General features: G+C 40.7%; 2 protein-coding genes across 2 annotated transcripts; both read left to right on the top strand.

Annotated features, from left to right (window-relative positions):
- Positions 1-5,720: 5,720 nt before the first annotated feature.
- LOC138058904 (sodium/potassium/calcium exchanger 5-like) lies at positions 5,721-14,138 on the top strand. Its single transcript, XM_068904355.1, has 3 exons — positions 5,721-5,845; positions 9,625-9,896; positions 12,718-14,138. The coding sequence occupies exons 2-3, from the start codon at positions 9,658-9,660 to the stop codon at positions 14,015-14,017; spliced, it is 1,539 nt and encodes a 512-aa protein (XP_068760456.1). The 5' UTR covers positions 5,721-5,845; positions 9,625-9,657; the 3' UTR covers positions 14,018-14,138.
- Positions 7,405-9,311, top strand: LOC138060337 (sodium/potassium/calcium exchanger 4-like). Its single transcript, XM_068906091.1, has one exon. The coding sequence runs from the start codon at positions 7,792-7,794 to the stop codon at positions 9,115-9,117; it is 1,326 nt and encodes a 441-aa protein (XP_068762192.1). The 5' UTR covers positions 7,405-7,791; the 3' UTR covers positions 9,118-9,311.
- Positions 14,139-15,674: the final 1,536 nt, after the last annotated feature.

Here is a 15,674-nt window from a genome sequence, read left to right on the forward strand (position 1 = left end):
TTGGCTAAAGTGGAGATCGAAAAATTGAAACATGCTGAGACATCTCCAAAGCATACTACGAAAATTCATGCAGACATGGCGAAGTCGAGAATAATTCGATTTTTAACGGAAAGAAATAACTATCGTTTGAAAAATTCACCGTCAAAGAATGGCACTGATTCTAAGGATTGTGGTGCAAGAAGCCTTCAAACCGCTGTCTCCAAAACCAGCCGTGCAACAAAGAATAATATCGCTGGCCCTCAAGATTGTGAGAAGATGAGAACGAATACCAATGGTTTCAAAGGTTGTGAACTGGCAAAGACGACTACCAGTCATCGAGTTTCCAATATAACCAAAGAGGTTTCAACTTCCAAAATCTCTCAGTTGGCAAAAAAGACGCAGGGCTTTAACGCAGTGAAAAAGAACATTGTCACTGCCATTGCCACAAATAGGAATACCGCTGATCCAAAAGACCGTGATGAAACAAAGAGGTCACCAAAGATGTCGCTCAGAACAAGCCCCAGGGTGATCAGTGCCAGGTCCTCAAATCCTGCGAAGAATGTTGACTGTGCAGCAAAGATTACGCGTTCCGCTCATGCTACGATGGAAGACAAGGACCTTGATGTTCTCTTGCTGTATGATGACGTGGATTAGGGAAGTAAGAGTAACCTGTAAACTATATCGTGGACTACAAAGAAATTTGGATTCTTCCTTTAATTTTGCCAACTTAAATTTTTATGTTTATTTACACTTTCCTGTATGTGCATGGAAATTCTTCACAATGTTTGCAATAAATCATTCATATTTCATTTTTCCTAGTTTGCGATAACACATCTTATTCGTGTTTTTAATCCCATTTTAATACCTTTTATTGCGCGCGCAACAATGCAATTGAACGCCATTTTGACTCCTTAGACACCAAGAATTAAAGAAGATTATTTAACAATCAGAAATCTAAATGGTCTTTAAGGAGGGCAGGAATTGTGGGACTTAATTTCAAAGTTTAAGATAAACTGGATTAAAATTAGTTATTTACAGCAGAGATTCCGACGGAGAAGAGGCCACAAAAATCCCAAGAATTTTGCAGAGAGGGCTTTTCAAACCAGCTCATTTAAAGTTTTCTTTACCACAATGGGCCTTTATAAATATCGACCAGTCTCCGATTTTGCGTTCAATACGTTCTAATTAATTCAGTCAATCTTGGTTATCAGCTTATAGGAAGACTAAAGGGGCCGTTCGTTCTATAAATTTGAAACAACTAAGAGTTTAGTTAATTATTCCCTGCGCGCCTGTTTGATACGAGATTGATTAAAGGCCCATGTTCACCCAAAAGACGTTTCGTGCTTGTTGTTGTTGTTTTGAAATAGTTCCAGCATTTTGATTGGATACTCGCCAGTGATTGCGCAATGTCTTTTGGGAGAACATGGGCTATCCAGGCCAACGCATGTCGTGGAATATGCAACTTCGGGAAGAGGCATGGTGACTAGTTTTCGACTTGTTTTGATTCCAATCTAACAGTCACCTGTGATTCGCGGGTAGATACCAAGAATTTCATAGAAAAACTGAGATAAATTGAAATTGATCGTAGGACAATTTGCTAAGCCTTTGTTGTTGAGATTGTCTCGGATTAAGTTGGGATCAAAGAGACCATAATAACCTGTTGATTTAAAAAAAAATAACCACAACCATGATCACGATCGTTCTTAAGCACCGTAGTTCTTTTGATCTATAATTGGTTTTGCACAAGAAAACATTAATGTACATTGATGATCTCTTTATTTGTATTTAACCAAACCATTCGATGCCACTCCGAAGTAAATTCTTATTTTATTTAATGTGGAATTGCGTGTAAGTGGCTGAAATTCAAAAGTGGGATTTTTGTTATGAAGACTATTTAGCATTCCTTCCTGGTTGCGTTGTTTGTCGTGAGATAACTTGTGTTGGCCCTGCCACATTTAAAGCGCAAAGCAATTTTCGCTACTAGGAACGATTAGTTTAAAAATCTTCGAGAGACTACCGTCCTGGCGTGCAAAATGTTCACTGCCGATTTCCTTCCGTGGCTTAAAAACCTCTCGCGCTTGAGCAGACCGTCCTTCTCCACGTGATCAGCGGCCATATTGATTTTCTAAAACGATTCATAGAAATGGAAATTTAACTAGGAGTCGAAAACGAACAAACAGAACCATTGGTTTTCCTGTCAGGTACTATACACCTTATTTCAAAATGGCCGCTGATTTATGCGCATACAAATTGGCCCTTGTTGCCTCGTTCAAGATAAAATATTCTTTTGAATTTTAAGTTTAAGAACGAGGCATCAAGGGCTGATTTGAATAAAAACAAAAGAATATTTAAATGACGGCAATTTTGGAATAAGGAGTATAGCGATATTTCTGGTTTACAAACATTGACGTCATATTTCTTTTGATATTCAAACTTGCCAATCACGGAAGAAAATAAGTCATTGTTTCAACTGCCAATTAGGTCATTGATCCCCTATAAAGATCAGGATGCTGCAGTGTCTGTCAAACGACAATTTAGAGATCTTAGCAGCAATGTGCAAATGACAATTCAATCAGAACCTAATTGGCAGTTGAAACAATGACTTATTTTCTTCCGTGATTGGCAAGTTTAAATATCAAAAGAAATATCCGGATTTTGATTCCATATTCGTCAAAAGGCGTCATCTTTTTACAGGCATTATTCCAAAGAACAAAACACTGCTGTTCCGAACAATTTCTTAGCACGCTTCAATGTAATCAAGAAATGCACGAACAAATTTGACTGCAATGATCAAATGGTATATGAAATGAATCATATATGAACTGCGGATATGGAATCAAGTGAAGCTATGATCTTCGCAGTTATGAAAGCAATTTTTACAATTGCGTAGAGAAACCTGAAAAAAAAAATTGACTGCCTTGTTGACTGCCTTGTTAATGAAATGCTGTGTATTCAAGATCTTAAACCAGCATTAAATGTACAGTCGGGTTCTCTTCGTGCTTGACAATCTTTTATGCAAATTTGCTTCAAATTAGCCTTTTCAAAAACCGCATTTTTATCATTAATTATATAACCTTGATAATGACGCAAGATGCACCGAAACGTCGGTTTCTATCAATTATATTTCTTGTTTCATGTTGTATTTTCAAATCGTGTCTCACAACATAGTTAGTAACTATGCTTACAAGACTTTTAAAATGTTGTTGCCTTGGAAATGTGTCTAGCAGCAAGATCAGTACCCCGGTCTCTGCGAGTAAAGATAAGAACAAAGTGATCACGGATGAAGACATTGAGGGAACTATTGTCCCCCAGGGCATTCTAGATAAAGACTTAACTGCAAGCTGCTCTTTCGAACTTCATGCAAGGGACAAACCAAATTTAAATTCAGAAATGCGTCCGAGAGCAGTTTTGTATTTTGATGAGTCCCAGGATAGCACTGAGGTCGAGGTGAATGCAGCTATCTTAAATGAGATTTTAGGCTTGAGCGAGGACAATGGAGATTCAAATAACATCGTACGGCAAATGTCTGCGGATGAAAGAGAACCAACAGAAATATTGCAGGTACCAAGTGAACGTCAATCCTTATCCGACGAGGAAAACACTTACGGCGGCAAAGACATCCAGCGCGTCGCGCTTACGAGAACATTTTCTGACAGCTTCTTTTGTTCTGATAAACGAGATGATTCATTAACCACTAATAGAAGGCTTGGATTTTACAGATTCAGTGGTCTCTTGCCATTGACTCCGCTCACTTGTTTTAAGGACAACAAAGAGAAAGACAAGAAGGGAAAGGCAATGAAACAAGTAGGAAACGGAACTGTCATAGACTACGCCGCCCAACAAAAAGTGACCAGGGAAAAATGCAAACCATGTGAAACGCCGGAATCGAAGAAAGGCAAACGTAACCGCAAAAGAAGGAACAATAAGCAAAACAACTTGGAAAGTCTAAACGATCTTACCGGAAATGAAGCAGATGATGAATGAGATAAACGTGAGGTAAAGCAAGCAAATCATTTAGCGACCGAAAGAGGAGCTGATCAAGCAGCTCCTGACTTGCGAACCCTTAAAGACTCTTAAAAGTAGCACGAAGGAAGGAACACAATCGGCGAAAGTGGAGATCGAAAAATTGAAACATGCTAAGACATCTCCAAAGAAAATGCCGTGGAAATAGACTGATACGACGAAAAATCATGCAGACAAGGCGAAGTCGAGAATAATTCGGTTTTGAACGGAAAGGAATAACTCTCGTTCGAAAAATTCACCGTCAAAGAATGGCACTGATTCTAAGGATTGTGTTGCAAGAAGCCTTGAAACCGCTGTCTCCAAAACCAGCCGTGCGACAAAGAATAATATCGCTGGCCCTCAAGATTGTGAGAAGATGAGAACGAATACCATTGGCTTCAAAGGTTGCGAACTGGCAAAGACGACTGCCAGTCATCGAGATTCCAATATAAACAAAGAGGTTGCAACTTCCAAAATCTCTCAGTTGGCAAAAAAAGACGCAGGGCTTTAACGCAGTGAGGAAGAACATTGTCACTGCCATTGCCACAAATAGGAATACCGCTGATCCAAAAGACCGTGATGAAGCAAAGCAGTCACCAAAGATGTCGCTTAGAAAAAGTCCCAGCGTGATCAGTGCCAGGTCTGCCAGGTTCTCAAATCCTGTGCATGTTGACTGTGCAGCAAAGATTACGCGTTCCGCTCATGCTACGATGGAAGACAAGGACCTTGATGTTCTATTGCTGTATGATGACGTGGATTAGAGTAACCTGTAAACTGTATCGTGGACTACAAAGAAATTTTGATTCTTTTTTTTTGCCGACTTAAATTTTTATGTTTATTTACACTTTCCTGTATGTGCATGGAAATTCTTCACAATGCTTGCAATAAATCATTCCTATTTCCTTTTCCCTATAGCTTGCGATAACACATCTTATTAGTGTTTTTAATCCCATTTTAATACCTTTTATTGCGCGCGCAACAATGCAATTGAACGCCATTTTGACTCCTTAGACACGAAGAATTGAAGAAGATTGTTTAACAATCAGAAATCTAGATGGTCTTTAAGGCGGGCAGGAATTTTGGGACTTAATTTCAAAGTTTAAGATGAACTGGATAAAATTAGTTATTTAGAGCAGAGACTCCGACGGAGCAGCGGCCACAAAAGTCCCAAGAATTTTGGAGAGAGGGCTATTCAAACCAGCTCCTTTAACTAAAGAACTACAAAGTTTTCTTTACCACAATGGGCCTTTATAAATATCCATCTCCGATATTGCGTTCAAGGCGTTCTAATTAATTCACCTAATCTTGGTTATCAGCTTTATTATAGGAAGACTGAAGAGGCCGTTCGAAAATTTGAAACAACTAAGAGTTTACTTAAATTCAATAAAGTAATTATTCCCTGCGCGCCTGTTTGATACGAGATTGAATAAAAGCCCATGTTCACCCAAAAGACGTTTCGTGCTTGCTGTTGTTGTTTTGAAATAGTTCAAGCATTTTGATTGGATACTCGCCAGTGATTGCACAATGTCTTTTGGGAGAACATGGGCTATCCAGGCCAACGCATGTCGTGGAATATGCAACTTCGGGAAGAGGCATGGTGACTAGTTTTCGACTTGTTTTGATTCCAATCTAACAGTCACCTGTGATTCGCGGGTAGATACCAAGAATTTCATAGAAAAAATGAGATAAATTGAAATTGAGCGTAGGACAATTTTATAAGCCTTAGTTGTTGAGATTGTCTCAGATAAAGCGATCAGAGGTATAATGATGCCAAAAACGATGTTTGTGGGAAATTTACGAACAACCAAGAAGTGAATGACTGACATTACAGTTGACAAACGGATAGAATCTTCCTTGCTCGAGGGTAAGTAAAATTCAAGTTGGGATCAAGGAGACCATAATAACTTGTTGATTTTTTTTTAAAATAACCACAACCATAATCACGATCGTTCTTAAGCGCGTAGCCCTTTTGATCTATAATTGATTTTGCACAAGAAAACATCAATGTACATTGATGATCTCTTTATTTATATTTAACCAAACCATTTGATGCCACTCCAAAGTAAATTCTTATTTTATTTAATATGGAATTGCGTGTAAGTGGCTGAAATTCAGAAGTAAGATTTTTTTTAATGAAGACTATTTAGCATTCCTTCCTGGTTCCGTTGTTTGTCGTGAGATAATTTTTAAAAGGTAAATTTTCCATCATGAATGCTTTTAGAATGAAAAAAATCCGGGTGTCTCATTTTCTGTGAACTGTATTATTTTTATCCGATTTTACGCGGAATAATTCAAAGTGCCATGTAGTGATCGTCGACCGCTGGTAGTTCACACGCAAGATTTGAGATCGTTTCGCAAAGACCTCATAAAGCCACGAGTCGAACACGACCCTATGGGAAACTACCCGTACTGTGGAACGGAGAATTATGGGTATTCCCTTTTCCTATAATCCGTTGCGCGCGCCAATAGGTGCAATGAGCCCATCCTCCCATAAGAAAGGCGAAAGAATACTGGCGACGTGTCTGCTGCTGCATTAAAGACCATCCAGTGACGTATCACCCAAGCTAGGGTCAAGGTCACCTTTTACGAAAATCGTGATATTTTTCTGGGGTCAAGCATGAGCCGACAGGAACTTACGAAGAGGAGCTTACAATTTCGATATCTCTGCTCGGCATAATTATCCCTTTTCAAGGTTGCCTAGATTTGCAACGGATTTCCCGCAAAGTATTTCACTTTTTTAGGCAATACACGCACGCCGTTTCCGTTAACGTGTCATGCGCGTCAAATTATCATGATGGTCATGAAGCTAAGAATAAGCAGGGGCCCGTTTCTCGAAGAGGGCCCGAAACTGCCCTCCACTTATTCTTTAAACGCTGGTCTTCTGGTACGTTTTGAAGGAAACTAAAGGCACAATGTTTGTAAAAATCGGTGACTCAAATCCCTCCATTCTTAAGATACAGAGGGAATTGTGATACACGGAAAAAGGTCCGAAATGTTTCAGGCCTTTCGAGAAACCGTCACAGGCCCCAGGTTTGAGAAAACCGCCCACCTCTCAACTGAAGAGGGGCTATCAGTTGTTCACTCTTGGTTATTTGAGCTCCTGGATGAGCAAATAATTTCTTTCGCTCAAAGTAATTTGAGTGTTATTTTAAATTCGATTCCAAGAACATCGACCTACATCTCTGTTTTGCCTCCGTCACGAAATAAACTTCTATTCAAAACTGTGTCATGGGTTGGGAAATTTTGTTAAATTTCGTGACAATGATCAATACTACATGTAGCAAAACGATACAACGACATCATAAAACAACAAATATGAGCGATTGAACCAATTGTGGGATAACACACCCGCAGCACCACCTGCTTAACCTCGACAATCGGTCATCCTAGAAGAATTTACACTCAAGTCCGAGTCCAGGAAGTTCCGAGGGAAACGGAATGTTAGCCCCGATGAAAGACAATCATAGCTTCACTTGCCAACAAAAAGTATTGCTCATTATATATTGACGGAGAAAAATCGATCGTAGTTTTCCAGGTCGAATGAGTTTATACTGCTTGGAGTTCAATTATTGATCACTTCATAATTGAATGGCTTGGACAATCGGTTAGCACTCGACGTGTGGCCATTTGGCCGAGACCAGCTTAAGTGGAACAACTCAACTCAGTGAACTCAAGTTGATCACTTCCGAGACTTGGAAGCATAATCAGGGCTTGCAACAGCTGGGTTCCTCCACCATAGCGATGTGAACTGATCAAAATAATCTTACGTCGAGATTTAATCCAGTTGACCGTCCGAACCTTCACTGAAACATGGACCCGGAATACTACGACAGCCAATTTTCGTTTATAGCCAACGAAGATTGTGAAACTCGATCATGCAAACCTCCACGAATCGAAGAATTTCCGCCTGATATCTTCAACCAAGAGCAAAGATTTTACGGCGGCGTGGCGTTTCATTTTGTCATCTGCCTTCACATCTTCTGCGCCTTGACCGTCGTCTGCGACGACTATTTTGTGGCATCACTCAACCGTATCACAAAATGCTTGGGGTTAAAACCGGATGTCGCGGGAGCAACTTTTATGGCGGTTGGGAGTTCTGCACCGACCTTATTCATTTCGATTATCTCGACGTTTTTCACCGAGGGAGATATCGGTTTGGGGACAATAGTTGGCTCTACCATCTTTAACACGTTGTTTATCATAGCGTTATGTGGTATTGGCGCTGGTTTGACGATGCACTTGAACTGGTATCCACTGTTTAGAGATTCCACCATGTATATTATCAGTGTGCTGATTCTGATGGTGGCGTTGTATGATCGAAAGATCCATTGGTACGAAAGCGCCGCATTTTTTGTGGCTTATTCACTGTACATAGTTGTTATGTATTTTAATGTGTCACTGGAAAAGTGTTGTCAGAAAATGAAAAAAAAACTTGTGAAAAAAACCGACGAAACTTCTGAGGTGGAGAGTACGCATCAAGAACTAGATTCACTTGAAGACAACGAGATTTCGGACAATCCACATTTCGAGCCGCTTGAAAGCCGTTTCAGCGTACCCAAAGGATGCTTCTCTAAGCTTGTTTGGATCTTCACACTCCCATCTATCGTTCTTTTCTACATCACAATCCCGGATTGTCGCCTGAAAAAATGGCGGAAGTTTTATTTATTGACCTTTACAATGTCGGCTCTGTGGATGGGTGGCCTGTCTTACATACTGGTCTGGATGGTGTCCCTGTTCGGTTACACCTACAGCATCCCAGAATGCGTCTTGGGGATGACGTTTCTTGCTGCGGGCAGCAGTCTCCCAGACGCCATTGCGAGCTTAGTGGTGGCCAGGCAAGGAAGCGGCGACATGGCCGTTTCTAATTGTATTGGAAGTAACGTCTTCGATATGTTATGCTTAGGAATTCCATGGATGATAAAAACTACCATCATCTCACCAAATAGCGTGGTTCACATTCAAAGCCAGAACATATTTTTTACATCTGGTATTTTAATAGCGAGTATTCTATGCACAGTTTTGTTAATAGCCGTAAACAAATGGCGACTGGACGAGAAACTAGGCATTGTTTTCCTTGTGATGTATTTAATATTTCTGGGAATCGCTACTTTTATAGAGGTTGCCCCTTGTTGTTAACAGAAATTGGTTAGGGGACAACTTTGACTGTTAGGTAAATGACAAAATAATCTCCTTTTTTTTTTCGATATTCAAGCCGGGATATTTTACAGCGACCGACTAAGGAGCAACGCACCGAACTCTTAAATTCTGCTGCGCGAGTTTTATGTCCTTGTCCTCGCCACATCAAAATAAAAGCTGTTGACCAGTTTTAAAATGCGTGTTACTCGTTTGTTTCGTAGGTTGTTAGGACTAATACTTGATTGCAAAAGATTTTTAGGTTTTTTTTCCTTTCCATGTACGAGTTCCAAGTTCCCTCGTTTTCCTTTGTGAAGCGTTTATAGAGCTGGAACGGGAGAGAGTTGGGTTACAGTTGTAGAGGACATGGGTAGAGTGGGAAGAGAGCAGGAAAACGAACGACAACATACCACAACGCAATCAGAAAATTAAAAATCTCTCTGTTAGCGTTTTTTTTTTGAGAAGAAGTCAAAATTTTACTCCCTACATTATAACTTGCTCTCGACGCAGGTGCCATTTGTGGCAACGGGACAAGAAGCAAGAATGACACAGAAGTTTCCCAGAAAGATAAGCGTGATTCACTTCAAGAAGAAACGACATTTCTTCAACTGCAGCAGCCATGCAATCATCGATGTTTTGCAATATCAGACGCTGTTCTCGCTACAACAGAGGAGGGAGGGTGCCATAGTTATACACTCCCTTGTTTGCTTGTACTGTTTCGGTGCGTTGGCAATATTGTGCGATCATTACTTTTGCGCATCTCTTGAAAAGCTCTGTAGAAGGTGAGTGGTTGGCTCGTTGCTTTCGCAGTTCATGTCATGCAAGAGGGAAGCAGATGGAGGAGAGAGGGGTCGGGTGTGTAGCTCTGGAGTGGCAAACTGAAACAGATGGGAGATTCGATTGCAATTGCCAATTGTTGCTTGCCAACAGATTAGGGAGCTTTAACAACGACGACGGGAACGGCAACGAGAACGTCATCTCAAAACAAATTCTCATTGTTGTAATCATTTCACGACTATTCCATGCTTTTTAATATGACAAAGGTATGACAGTTCCTCAGGAATGAAAACGTTATGAACGGCGCTTAATTTAGTGAGAAAATGAACATTTATCTCCAAGTGTTGACGTCCTCCATAAAACCTCAAATTTGACTATTTCACGTTGCTGTTTTGCTGACGACAGAAAAGAAATGGACAAAAATGATAAACGCACGTGCAGAGCGTGCAAAGCTATTGTTTTTTCCCATATGCAAATTTGTGGCGTTCTCGTTGCCGTCGCCGTTGCCGTTGCTAAAGCTTCCTAATATTCAGCCTTGAACGAGGCAACAAGTGCTCATTTGCAAGAAAACAAAAGAATACTAAAATGGTGGCCATTTTGGAATATAAGGTGCATACGAGCTGATAAAGCTAAATTAACCATCGTAAGAAAGATTTAATGAAATAAATGTACATGTTTGAAGCCCGGGTTATAGATTCGGAAGAAAGATTTGTAACCTCACGCTTCGAGCGTTAGCCCTTGGTCAAGGCGAATAGACGTCTTTCATAATGGCGGCCAAATAGAGCGAGTTTCAATCAAGTGGCGTAAAACCAAAACCAAAGTAATTACTTTGGCCAATCAAAAAGGACTGAGACAATCCAGTAAACCAATCAAGACTCGAAGTATGTACACGTAGCCGAAACAAAGCGCGGGAAAATGTGCACGCACAAGCCAAGATTGGTTTTGCTTCCACTTCTGATTGGTTGAAAAAATGGTGCGAGAACTTTCAACCAATCACTGAGTGAAGTAAATGCAAAACCAAAGCAATTCGCTAATTACTTTCGACATTCCATTGAAAACCGCTCTAAAATAATTTTTGGTGTTAATGCTAATAAGCCTTTCTAGCCTCGCTACGACAAGCAACTTTCAAAAGAATATTTGTTTCAAAATGAGGGCAGTCGGTCTAATTAACAGAAATACAAAAGAATGAAAAAGTGGTCACCATTTATGAAAGTTGTCTATAGACCCTTTCACAGTTCCGTGTTCAGTTATCTGGCCTTTGAATAAAAGCGCGAGGCTGGAATTGACCTTGCATTGATGCAAACTTCATTGCTTTCCTTATGTAAATCGTGTTGTAACGCTAACGACTTTGTATTTTCATACGAAAAGCAACAAGGTCAACTCCAGCCTCGCTTTTATCCAAAGGACCACAGAATGGATACTCCAAATTAAGGCGAGACACTTAGTTTTGTGTATATACAGTGCCAGACGATCTTACCATGGTTTTACTATGTTGTCACCAGAACAATTTTCATAACAGTGGTGTGCGTACTAGTACAATCCAAATCCTATTCAGCAACTATGGTGTATTTCTTTGTATACACACGGTCGACGTGTGCAGTTTCATTTTAGATCCAAAGTTCTCGTAGAGTTTTGCGAATGCCCTTGTAGCTGACAGTGAATGAAGTAAATGAAAGAACCCATGGAGGACCAGCCAATTTTTTCTCCCGGCATTGACTTTTTAGCGAGCAGGAAAGTCAACCAGAGCCGGGGGCAACGAAAACGAAGCACAGCAGGGCCGTTCCACACAAAAAATGCACAAAATTGTATTTGAAAGGCTCTCAACATGAACGAAAAAGGCCGCAACTTTCAAAGGTAGAAATTCATGCTGTTATCGTTTTGTTCAACCTCCCGAAAACAAATTAATTACAAAATCAACAAAACAATGCGGAAAACATTAAAAACATCAATCGCACATTACCTATAATTTAAACGGTATTACCGGATTTCCTTTCGATCAATTTAGCTTGATGCAGTGAGAAAAAAAAGCAACTACATGTGAACTGGGCATCATTCTCAACAATCCAAACCCTTATTTACTTGGGCAGTTTGTCTACATTTTCATCTAGTGCTTTAATTTGACTTTGCTTGCTGATGTTTTCCTTTAATTAACTGAAGAAGCGAATCCTTCGTTTTCGATATTTAGGAAAACCATTTTGTATTGTTCAGAACAAAGGAAAATGCAAATTATTCCCCTGAACCTCGACCCTGTTCTTTTGTTGCTGCACAATTCGAAACTAGCCTATCAGACACGTAACCCTTGTCAATAGCCCATGAGGCGAAGCCGAATGGGCTATTGACCCGTAGCCCTTGAGGGCGAAGGTTCTAATTGTTTTAGTATCACCCAACTAGACGGAAAGAAAAGGCAATAATAAAGTTAGCAAATGCAAAATTATATTTGGGAATAAAACGACAGAAAGCGTCATGCTTTTCTCTACTCGAGGACTATTAATAATAGTCCTCTAGTAGCGTCGCCAACCAAAATGCAGGATTTGCATTAGTCCACTAGTTGGGTGATACTAAAACTCGATAGACGCACCCTAAGTCAGCGCTTAACCCTAACCACTAGAGGTCATTGCATAACCTAAACAGAGTGTTGTTTATCTGCCAAAGCGGGTTAACACTGAGTCACGAAGTGTCTCACTTGGCTTTGGAGTATCCATTCCAGTCATAACCCTGTAAATTGGTCCATTCGGTGGTTAAGTTACCTTTACCTACTCCACACCGAGGCAGCACAACAGTTTCTTCAAAATCGATATCGGAAATGATTGAGTTTTTCTTTCACAGGCTTCGTATCCCAACAGACGTAGCGGGCGCTACATTCATGGCAGCTGGTAGTTCCATGCCTACTCTTTTCATCGCCATTGCATCTGTGTTTATGGGGGAAGGTGACATAGGCCTGGGGACTATTATAGGTTCTACAATGTTTAATATTTTGTTTATATCGGCGATTTGTGGCTTGTGTTCTGGAATGGCTATAGCATTACGCATGTGGCCGTTGCTAAGAGATTCGTTTGCGTACACCGTTCATTTGATTGCGTTGTTGATCGCTATTGAAGACAACATCGTTCACTGGTACGAGGCTGTCGTTTTTCCGTTCCTGTACAGTGGTTACATTCTCGTTATGTGCTACAATAAAAAACTTGAGAACTTGTTCGAGAAAGTTTGTAAGAGATTTTGCGAGATTCGAAAGGGATTTGAAATGCTCGAAATGGACGATCCTTTAGAAAACGAAGATAAAGAAGCCAGACGCAGAGATACAGAGGAAACGTCGAAAGCCGAAAAACTAGAAAATACAGAAAATGACGTTGAGCAAAACGCAGAAAAAACTGAAATTGAAGAAAGAGGAAAAAGTGATTTCGATCGTACGTCGTCTCAAATTCACGGTTTTGAAGCGAAATCGCCGTTCGAGATTCCAAAAAGCTCCTTTAAACTGGTTTACTGGGTGGTCATGTTGCCCGTCCATGTACTGTTTTTCATTACAATGCCTGATTGTCGTAGAAAGGGTTGGGAAAATTGGTATCCAGTCACGTTCGTAGTGTCCATATTATGGATGGCCCTCATATCATACGTTCTGGTCTGGACTGTATCTGTGATTGGCGAGACTTTCGACATTCCCGAGTGCATCATGGGATTGACGCTTCTGGCCGCAGGTTCAAGTGTCCCGGATGCAGTGGCCAGCCTCGTGGTCGCTAAACACGGTATGGGGGACATGGCACTAGCAAACTGTGTCGGGAGTAATATTTTTGACATTCTCTGCCTGGGGCTACCGTGGTTTCTTGCCGCGACGGTTGTTCACCCAGGAAGCGTTGTTTTGATTCACAGTGGTCATGTAGTTTACACGTCGCTGTGTCTGTTTGGAACAGTATTTGTGACACTCCTAGTGATACATCTTAACCACTGGAATTTAGACAAACGTTCCGGATACATGCTTCTGGTGATCTACCTCCTGTTCTTATCGGCCGCCGTTATTCTCGAGGCATTACCGGGGGGAGATGCACCGAAATTAAATCCACATCACCCTGGACACTTGCCGAATAAAGGACTTGGCCACCACAAAAATGCGCCTTTTAAGAAGGTCACGTGACGAAAAGGCTCGATCTAGTTCCCAAACCGGAGCCAGCGTTCCCGTATGAACGAGGAGAAAAGACTTTCCGAAGCTTCTCGTTCGTACGAGAACCATGACACTTGCCAAGCATCTCTCTGGATGCGAGAATTCATGACTCCTTTTTTTATTCGTTTCGCTTTGTAAAAATCAAGAATAAATTTCAAAAATTCGATAATTTTACACGATGACAGAAAGGAAACCGAGGATGAATTCAGCAGTCCCATGACAAGGAGCGAACAACAGTCCTGTATTCTTGTCGCGGCATTTTCACAGGCCGATTTATTTTTAGATTGAAGCCCAATGACCAATCACAAGAAACTAACTTGACGTCATAGCGTCGCCGAGCCACAACTGGCTTTGTTTTTTGGCGGAAAAGGTTGTCTAAGAGTAGATCGGTCTGTAAAAATGTTCGCTCTTAGTCATGGGGCACCTGCGACTATTCATTTTTGCTGATCGAAAGGCAGAAATAAAAGAAATAAACGACTGATGGGGAAATCACAACGCCACAAAAATAATACCGGTTAAAAGAGGAAAAAGAAATGTGCTTCATGTGCAGCGAGCATTTTAGTGCATTTGTGAGCCGTAATCTGCAAAAAGGAGAACGTCAAATAACCATATTTAAGATTCTGAAGATAAATTGAGGAGAGGAAACAACAGAACGGCTTTTATTCTATATCTTTACTTCAAAACCGTTGCGCCAAACCAGTTACAGGAAGTATGTCGTCACAAAGCAACAGTAGGGAACTGCGGAAGATCTGCGACGTAAACCAAAAGGTCACCTCAAAAATATAGCTTTGCTCTATCGTGTGTCTTTCTCTATTATTCTAATGAGTATTTCACGATCATTTTATCTTGCTCATGTTGTATAATATGGCCGAAGTATTCTACAACTGGGCTCGTCCGAACAGTTTTGAAGTAAAGATAGAGGATTGATTCACTGTTGTATGTCAAAACGCCCTTAAAGGGCCACCGACAACCACAAGTCTTCGCGGGCGGGCAAGCTATCGGCGCCATTTTCTGTAATACAGAAACTAGTATTTCTTGAAAAGTCAAATTCCATCGCCTCACATCGTCGTGTTTTGGATGCCCAGTAGCTTCAAACGTTGTTAATATTTTCCTTAATGTTTAAATATTGTATTTTTGGCGTTATTTGGGTGTTGTGTTCGTGTTAAAAGCGAAATGAAAACTGTGAAGAAAGGTCGTCCGCCGAGGAAGGAAAAGCGCCAGCCATGTTATTTGGCTCACTACTTCAACCTTAAGATTATGGAACGAAAGGAGGAAACGTTTGGCTTAAAAAAGAAATCGAACAGCGAATTCGCAGAAGTTCTTCTTCACGGGATGTTTCTGAAGCGAACCGGCCGATTCGATTGCCCGGATAATAACAACAACAAAGGCGCGCAAAGGACACTGGTTGTCGGTGGCCCTTTAAACTTGGTTATTTCACAACCTATTTTCCAGAGTAAACAAAAGAAATGTAGAAAAATGCATGCCGCGCGTTCATCACAATTATCTTTCCTCTTTTAGACAATACGTGATTGCTTTCTGGCAGTGTCATTGCCGTATTCGTCGCGCTGTTTCTTAACTCTCCATCGTTATTCAGTGTCGAAGATGACGGTTCAAGGCCATGTATTTGAGA

The sequence above is a fragment of the Montipora capricornis genome, chromosome 8 (genome assembly GCF_036669925.1).
Source record: "Montipora capricornis isolate CH-2021 chromosome 8, ASM3666992v2, whole genome shotgun sequence".
Classification (NCBI taxonomy): domain Eukaryota; kingdom Metazoa; phylum Cnidaria; class Anthozoa; order Scleractinia; family Acroporidae; genus Montipora; species Montipora capricornis.